This window comes from Lactuca serriola, chromosome 4 (assembly GCF_051521515.1).
Source record: "Lactuca serriola cultivar US96UC23 chromosome 4, Lser_US96UC23_V15, whole genome shotgun sequence".
Classification (NCBI taxonomy): Eukaryota; Viridiplantae; Streptophyta; class Magnoliopsida; order Asterales; family Asteraceae; genus Lactuca; species Lactuca serriola.
In genome coordinates, this window is record NC_136411.1 from 396,919,796 (window position 1) to 396,928,645 (window position 8,850).

An 8,850-nucleotide genomic window follows, 5' to 3' on the forward strand; every position below is an offset into this window, starting at 1 on the left:
ACAATTTAGTATAATATTTATTATATTTGATACTTTAATATATATGTATAATTATTATGTATTTTTTTAATTTTAAAAATTTTTAAAAAATCATAAATTGACATGTGGATATTATTTATTTAAAAAATATCATAAAATAATAAATATCAAAACTCATTAGAGATTGACACATATCAAAAATTATCTTCATTTATTATAATAGATTATTATTATTAACCACAAACTATTTATTAAAAGAAAAGTAGCAAGAAGTACAAAACAAACAAGAAAACAAAAAAGAAGAAAGTTGCATTCGATAGCTACATTCATTTACAGGATTACAACACCAATTAATCATAATCAACCTCAGAGGACTACATTTCTTTTTCATAGAGTTGATTCAAAAATAAGATAACACTTGTATCCCGTTTGTCAAAGTTGAGTGGTTCTTAGGACCATAAGAGTGCATTATATGATTGTGAAAGTTCGAGATAAACACCAACATTATAATTTTCGGGACATGTTTAAAACGATTGTTGAGTGGCAAAATGTTTCTATATGAATTAAGTCAGGAATCAAGGAAACAAAAGTTGAAAGTGATTTCCACCAACTTAATGTTACTTTTTAGATTCATTCTTGAGTTTAAGAGTAGCTTTTTTTTGTCTGTTTACAGATACGGTTGTTGATTTGATCGATCTAATAATGTTTAATCACACATTTGGTTAAGTATCCAAATCCTTTTTGCCAAAGAAAGGAGTTTGAAGGACCGAAACTAAAACATTGCTTTTGTTGAATTCTTGTTCGTTTGGTTACAAAAACAGTCCCTCGTTTTTTAAATTTTCATCTCTAACTCACAAACTCACATCACATCCTCTCTCTTCCCCATCTGCCCATAACCAAGTGTCTCTTCCAGACAATATTTATTACTTCGAGTTCACACTTCACCCACTTTTGGTACGCTTGATTTCATGTAAGTTCTGAAAATCCTTGCAATTTTCTCCATGAGCTTCATTTTTTTTCGCTAATGGCATCCTTGATTCCTCTTATTCTTCTATTTTCGGTTGATCTACACAATTATACTTGTGTTTATTTATGGCATTTGATGGTTATATGGTGGTAAGGGCTTCTTTCGATTAATCGGGTTCCCTAGCTGGAGCTGTTGTTATTATCATTGTTTTGGTCAAAATTTCGTTTTAATAGCTCATGAACTTCAGCAACAAGCTCAACTTAGAATTCACTATCTATAATCAATGGCGGCGTCTATACCCCATTAAGCCCCTTCCCGTTCGGGTTGTAATCTATTGCATATTCGGTTTTGTTGTTAGCTAAACTTTTTTATACTTATGTGCTGTAGGTTAAAGGTTACTGTGGTTCCATAGCTTTTTTCGGGCATTCACGCAACTTATTTGGTACAAGAGCAGAAATCAAAAATGGTATCGGGAATGAAGGCCAAAAACAGGAAAAGCCCATCTGTACAACTCGATTATGTTATCACTATTATAGAGATTAAACCATGGCCTCCATCTCAGTCATTAAGATCACTTCGTTCTGCTTTGATTCAGTGGGAACATGGTGACAAGAATTCAGGGACTACTAAAGCAGTTACCCCTTTACTTGTTCCTGGTGCTAGTGTTGGTGATGGTAAAATTGAATTCAATGAATCGTTTAAGCTTCACTTGACATTGATGAGAGATATGTCGATCAAGGCTGGGGACGGTGACACTTTCTTAAAGAACTGCGTGGAGTTGAATATGTATGAACCACGAAGGGACAAAATAGGGCAGTTGTTGGCGACTGCTGTTGTGGATTTTGCAGAGTATGGTGTTGTGAAAGATGGTTTGATTGTCAGTGTACCCATGAACTGCAAGAGGACTTTCAGTAATACGAGTCAGCCTATGCTTTTTCTAAAGATTGAAGCATTTGAGAAGAATAATCGTGTGAGATCTTCTGGGGATAGTTTAGTCAGAGAAGGATCAACGGAGATGAATGAAGAAACCGAGAGTGTCTCAATTACTGATGATGATGTTTCCTCCTCAAATGGGAGTTCAAACCCTCACAAAGAGGTACTTTATGCTGATTCCTTTTTTCTATTGGCAATATCTTCCCTCCATTCAAAACAAAGAGCAAGGAGATTCAGTTTTAATCTTGTGTTATATAGCTTAAAGCCCAAAATCAATATGAAATTTCTTTGTTAGAGGGTGTTTGGATTTGAGTTTTTGAAAGTGATTATTTTGACTTGAATAATAGGAATAAGATAATTAGAAAATCAGTTGATCAAAGCTAGGTGTAGGTAGGTCTTGTGCATTTATCAGAAAAATCATTCTTCTTACAACTTTCTACTTGCTTCTACAAATCTGATTAGTTTGAGCCTAAACAATCAGAATTGTAATTTACCCAAACAATCGAAACTGATTATTATAATTTCAAGTCTTAGTAATCAGTTTAAACACACATGAAGGAATTTTGAATTGCTTTAAAAAAGTGGAATGTATCACATTGATTTTACTGGTTAAATAACATGGTGGCAGTCAATTGCAGAAGGAAGCTGAGGACAAATGTGGAAGCATGGATAGAGTAGTTAGCAATCAAGAAATCTTGGTTCAAGATAAAAGTAAAACCATTGCTGCTGAACAAAAAGATGAAGAATTATTAAACACCAATACGAGGAGTGGTGTTGAAGTTTCTAAAGTGGATGATCATCAGACATCATCAAATATAGATGAAAGTCTTGAGTCTAACAATTTAAGTTGTGATAGATTAAAAAAAGTGAAATCTGGAGGTTCCCTGTTGGATTCAGGATCTTGGAAGAATAGTAGTAGGAAAGATGGTTTTCATGGTGGCAATGAAAGGAAAGATATTAACAAGTTACAACAATTACAGCGCAGGGTACAGAACCTTGAAAGTGAGCTTAAAGAAGCTGCTGCTATTGAAGTTGGTCTTTACTCAATAGTAGCAGAACATGGAAGTTCTATGAATAAAGTTCATGCGCCAGCTAGGCGTCTTTCTAGGCTATACCTTCATGCATGCAATTGCAAACAGATTTCACAAAGAGCAAGTTCAGCAAAAAGTATTGTTTCCGGATTGATTTTGGTTGCAAAAGCTTGTGGAAACGATGTCCCAAGGTCTACAGTACTTACCTTAATGAATTACCATGATGACGATGGAAATTATATATAATTAATCTTGTTTATGTTTTAGGTTGACTTTCTGGTTGTCAAACTGTGTGGTATTGAGAGCAATAATATATGATGCTTTTGAGCAAGATCACATAAGCAAAAAGAACATCAAAGAATCTTGTAGAAACGAATGGGAGAAGCCTTGTCAATTTACTTGTTCCATAGAAAAAGTTGAATCTTGGATCTTTTCACGAATCATCGAGTCAGTCTGGTGGCAGGTTTGTTGCATAATAGATTAATAGCAGTGGAGTATTAAATATGAATTAATATTGTATAAGACTATAAGTATGTGGTTGCAGACGCTTACTCCATATATGCAATCAACGGCTGCAAGGGCTATTGTTAGAATTGTAGATTCAGAATGTAGTAAAAAAACATCACGTGAGCAAGAACAAGCAAACTTCTCAATGGAGCTATGGAAGACTGCTTTCATGGATGCCTGCGAAAGGATTTGTCCTGTTCGAGCTGCTGGACATGATTGCGGTTGCTTGCCTGTGCTTTCTAGATTGGTAGCTTTTCATCTATCTGATTGCATGATAATTTTTATGTAATTTTTCTTTCTTTTTTTTTTAATGATTTGTTTTTTGGGTTGATAATGTTTTACTAGGTAATGGAAGAGTGCATGGGGAGATTAGATGTGGCTATGTTTAATGCTATTCTTCGGGAATCTGCTGATGAGTCTCCAACTGATCCTGTATCTGACCCAATCAGTGATGCAAGAGTTCTTCCTGTTCCATCAGGGAAACCAAGCTTTGGGGCTGGTGCACAACTCAAAAATGCAGTAACTCTCTTTCTCTCTCTCTCTCTCTCTCTCTCTCTCTCTCTCTATATATATATATATATATATATATATATATATATACACATTATGTCAACCAAAACTCTAAAATGTTCTTCATTTTTTTGGCAATGTGCAGATTGGAAATTGGTTGAGGTGGCTGACTGATTTATTTGGTATTGATGATGATTCGTTTAAACCTTTTCATCTCCTGAATGCATTGAGTGACCTGATGATGCTTCCTAAGGATATGCTGTTAGATAGCAGAATCAGAAAAGAGGTTTCTAAAATTGGGCTCTTTTCTTTTATACTAGTTTGTTTAGTTACTCGCATTTGATTTTGATTTTTTTTTTGAAGGTATGTCCGAGTTTTGGTGCAGCATTAATAAAGGGGATACTTGATCGTTTTGTCCCAGATGAGTTTTGTCCAGATGCTATTCCTGAAGCTGTGCTACAAGTCCTAGATTCAGAGGTCAGTAGAGTTACAGTCAATTTTCAGTATAATTATGTAACACAAACACAAACACAAACAATCAAAGATATGTTTGTGTAATAACATATGGCATTGAGACTGAGTGGGTGTTTTATACTAATAAATAGGATTTGGGGGTGGAGGGTGGTGAAGATTGTGTGAGAAGTGTCCCATGTGCAGCTGGTTCGGTTGTTTATCATCCACCATCTGCATCATCAATAATAAAATGTATTTTTGGTGGAACTAAGAAACACTTGAGTCGCAGTGGATCATCAGTCTTGAGAAAGTCAAACACAAGCGATGATGAACTTGATGAGCTGAGTTCCCCTTTCACTGCTATCAATATCATTGATGCTACCCCTAGCCCTAGCCCTAGATGGAGATCAAATGATGGTACCATTCGGTATCAACTACTTAAACAGGTATGGATGAATAGTGACTGAATACTCATTCATACTTAAATAAGAATTAAAATAACTCTGCAATATTATTGTTTCTTGTAAATACTTACTTGCAAATAAGTCAAAGTGAGTGAGAGTTAGTGCTACGACAATTTTTCATGTTTCTCTAATGTTTGCAAATGCGTAATGTTCAATGCAGTATTCTATTGTTGGGTTTTGGATGTAAAACTAAAGCCAACCTCATAAAATAGTGGCAAACACCAACAAACTCATTCTCCATTTTTCTGGAAAAAGAAAAAACTATTTCTCAATTTTCAACGTGAACAAGTAAAAGACAGGTTTGCGTAAAAAGAATCACATCTAAATGAATTCATTTGTATTATATATACAAAACATTTAGTATAAAAAAAAATAACGTTTTATCCAAAAGAGTAAACTCCTCTTAATATGTTCATTTGGTTGGACAAAATATACTGTATTACTTAGAGATGTGAGGCTTTTAATTTAATGGTATCAAATGTTTGTAAAAGATAGACCTCACCAATAGACCTGACAATTTCAGACATGAATACACGAATCTGTGAGAGACGCGACACGAATATCTTAAAAATTGAGATAAAACTTATTTCTCATCGTGTAATCGTATCGTGTCAAATTCGTGGCTGACACGTTTGATGACATGAATACACGAATTGCCAGGTCTACTCACCAATAAGTCGACGAGTGTTTAAGTCATAGTCTATGGATGATGAAAGTAGGGCCACATAGAGGCAAAGATGGGCCTTGGCCCACCCCACAAAAATTCAATAAATAAGAGAAAAGGAACTAATTCATCTCATTCAAAACTTTAGATCCTATATTTCATTCATACATTGTAAATTTTTTAGCCTACCCTAAACTAAAATCCGCACTAAGTAGGCTCATGCTTCATGATATATGTTACAAAAGTATTTATCCAAGCTACCAAAAAACAAGTTATCTCATGATTTGCATGCTTATTTTCACGATTATTAAAATGATTAATTTGTGATAAAGGTTTAAAAATTGATTGTTGGTGAAATATGGATCTCGAAACTTGCCATTTAAATGAAACTCTTTTATGTGTATTTTAAACTTTAATTTTTATGGCTAAATACAAGAAATAACAATATACTTTATCAATTTGTTATTATAGTATTATACTTTCATTTTGGTTGTAGTGTTGAAAATTTTAAAACTTGAACAATGTCACGTAAACAATAAGAATATCACTGAGTGTAGTGTTGAGACTTGAGAGACCATCATCTAACAACCAAAAACAAACAATAACATCCTCGACAACAAACAAAGAGGTAATCCAACTTGCACTTTGATGATGAACACCTTTGGCATATTTGAAATCGTTCCTTATCATGTTTTTTTTCATAAAAAATGGTAAACTACGATGACTTTCTTATACTTTATCCTTTATAAAAATAATAAAACATCCATCTAACCCTTTGTAGTTGGGAAGGGACCAAAAAGAAAACCAGCTATTCTATTCTAACATTTTGAAAAAAAATAAAAATCATTGAAACAAAAATGGCCTTTATTATATGTAAAATAAATATCAAGTACCATTGTTTTTTTGCAAAACTTGGCGAAACTATGATGGCTTTCTTTTCATTTTTCCATAAAAAAACAATTTTGTAAATATTACAGTGGAAGTAGCCAAGTCAAGCCCCAAATTTTCGTGACATCATATAAGAAGCAACTGGTGGCCAAACCAAAATTAAATAGATTGAAGATGTCTCTAGAACAGATCAAAGATCCATCTACCTAATTTAACCAGATTAAGTATGATAAATGTCATCTACCCAGTCTCTCTCACTCAAAGGAAGGAAAGGTTACAAAAACAGATGACACATTTGACATCAAAACATAAATAAATAAATATATAAATAAAGCAAACTTGATTGATTATGTGACAAAATTGATAAAGCCAATGCTTCACAGTGTCATGTCTGAAACTACATTACACAATACATAAACTCTATAACGGATAAAACAAAATTATTCTCTGGAAAAATGGAACTCTGGGTATATATAAGCAAACACCAAACTATATTATATTACACTCGTAATATATCTCTATATTGTTTTTTTTTTTGCCGGTGATAAGTAAAATGTGGTTGAAAAACCAAACAAACAAACTGCAAGAATTAATTAATTAATTAATTAATTATAGACTCAACTTGTGTGAAGAAGAGGTGATGAGAGCGTTCATATGTTGAAGATGTAAAGCAGCCAAAAGTCCTTGCCATGTTTCTCCAGGTGCACCAGCTACATTAAAGTTTAAAAGCTTCTTTTGTTTCTTGTAGTATTCTTCCAAATCCAATGGCTTCTTCTGCAAATAAGATCAACCAACATATATATATAAAAAAATTAAAAAAAAAAAAAAAAGACTACAAGGTTCAAGATGATATGATTCTTCATTCAGAGTTTAGATAGATGTAAGAGTACCATTGAATTGCGCCCATTGACACTGAGGATATCTTGGTAAGAAGAAGCACATGCTTCATGTCCAACATCACCATGCTTCTTTTGCAGACAATCTTCTGTGCATTTGAAATTTAAGACCAAATCTATATCCGCAACTTCGTCAAGAATCTCCTGTTAACATAACAAGTATAAAATTTTCAGCATCAACACTAACACACAGATTAGCAAAATCCAAACTTACAGCTTGCATTCTTGTTCGAGGAATTCCATCCAAAATAAACCCAGTTTCACCCTTGTAGAAACCTTCTTCCAACCTCTTTGATAGCAGACCAAAAATCACTTCCTCTGGCACAAGCTTGCCCTGATTCACAGCATCAGCAATCTAAATTTACAAAAACAGAGACGAGTAAACCTAACTGTCCAAGAAAAAAAGGTGATGACTAACTGGATTTCATGAACACTACGAGTAAAACTGAATCGAAGCGAAACAATTTTTCAATCAATTTCCATAATTTGATCAAGCATAAATTACTAACGAAGAACAGATCTAGACAATCAAACAGGAGCTAATGTTCGATATGATTTTACGAAACGCCTAAAGGTAATTAAGCAAACCTGTTTATAAAGAGAAGAGCGAGGGTGGAGCTCTTGACGAACGAGGGTTCCCATGGAAATATGAGGTACTTTGAGGAGTTGAGATAACTTCTCCGCGTACATTTGCCTATTCGTCGATGGATCGCCCATTACAACCCACTGAACGCCCCTACCCGACACCGATCCCAGGGAGTCCTCCATCTCCGAGGGGCTCTCGTTGTAATCATAATCGTCATCGTAATCGTACTGGAGCTGAGCCGCCGATCCATAGAAACGGCGTTTGATCTGACCTAAGCGGAGTCGCGCAAGAGGAGCAGCAGCCACTCTCAGGCGACATACCATGGCCATGGCGGCTGATGAGGGTTTTACCAACGGACGGAAAATTCAGGGTTTTGAAGTGAAGGAAATAGGGCAACTGAAATGGGAAGACTAAAAAGCAAAAGGCAGGGAGATCACAGAACAAGCTTAGTTTTAACTACACCCCTCAAGTTTTACGTAATTGTTAATACCGCCATGTTTTCATATTTAATATCTTTCTAAACAGAAATACAATGAAACTGTGAAAAAAATTGAGTTTGTAGTAATTCAAAAAAATAAGATATAATACAAGGGTTAATGTGGGTTTTTTACTTGATGTAGTCATTTTACTTGGTTGTAGAAAAAAAAATTACATTTTTTATATGAGCACAAAATGTCATTAGAAAAAAATGGTATTGTTTCCAGAAAACTAATTTGAAATGACTAATGTCTAAAGTTTGAAGCCATTATTTTTAATGTTTTGTAACCCATAAATTCTTAGATAAAGAACTCTAGCAATGTATAAATGCATTAACGATATGTAAAAATATACCCAAATTGACTTATAAGCTACAAGTAGTAGGCTTTTGTAATGAGAAAATATGTTTGCTTGAGATACATTATAAATGCATTTACAGATAGAATCTCAGCAAATGGAGTTTGAGAAACAACTTTTCATATGAGTAAACTTTAT

General features: G+C 34.1%; 2 protein-coding genes across 4 annotated transcripts; one reads left to right on the plus strand and one right to left on the minus strand.

Moving 5' to 3' along the window:
- Positions 1–817: 817 nt before the first annotated feature.
- Positions 818–4,951, plus strand: LOC145097966 (EEIG1/EHBP1 protein amino-terminal domain protein). 2 transcript variants are annotated; one of them, XM_079035650.1, is made up of 9 exons: positions 818–949; positions 1,334–2,042; positions 2,518–3,101; positions 3,178–3,373; positions 3,455–3,664; positions 3,763–3,936; positions 4,073–4,213; positions 4,291–4,404; positions 4,533–4,951. In XM_079035650.1, exons 2-9 carry the CDS (start codon positions 1,410–1,412, stop codon positions 4,845–4,847), a joined length of 2,367 nt encoding a protein of 788 aa, XP_078891776.1. In that variant the 5' UTR covers positions 818–949; positions 1,334–1,409; the 3' UTR covers positions 4,848–4,951. The 2 variants fall into 2 exon arrangements, with proteins under 2 accessions (XP_078891776.1, XP_078891777.1); XM_079035651.1 differs by lacking the exon at positions 818–949 and adding an exon at positions 956–1,095.
- A 1,766-nt stretch (positions 4,952–6,717) lies between these two features.
- LOC145097967 (P-loop containing nucleoside triphosphate hydrolases superfamily protein) lies at positions 6,718–8,282 on the minus strand. 2 transcript variants are annotated; one of them, XM_079035653.1, is made up of 4 exons: positions 7,881–8,282; positions 7,507–7,626; positions 7,287–7,436; positions 6,718–7,170 (listed from the first exon to the last, which is right to left on the minus strand). In XM_079035653.1, exons 1-4 carry the CDS (start codon positions 8,205–8,207, stop codon positions 7,006–7,008), a joined length of 762 nt encoding a protein of 253 aa, XP_078891779.1. In that variant the 5' UTR covers positions 8,208–8,282; the 3' UTR covers positions 6,718–7,005. The 2 variants fall into 2 exon arrangements, with proteins under 2 accessions (XP_078891779.1, XP_078891778.1); XM_079035652.1 differs by having other exon boundaries at positions 7,507–7,647; positions 7,881–8,278.
- Between the last annotated feature and the right edge of the window lie 568 nt (positions 8,283–8,850).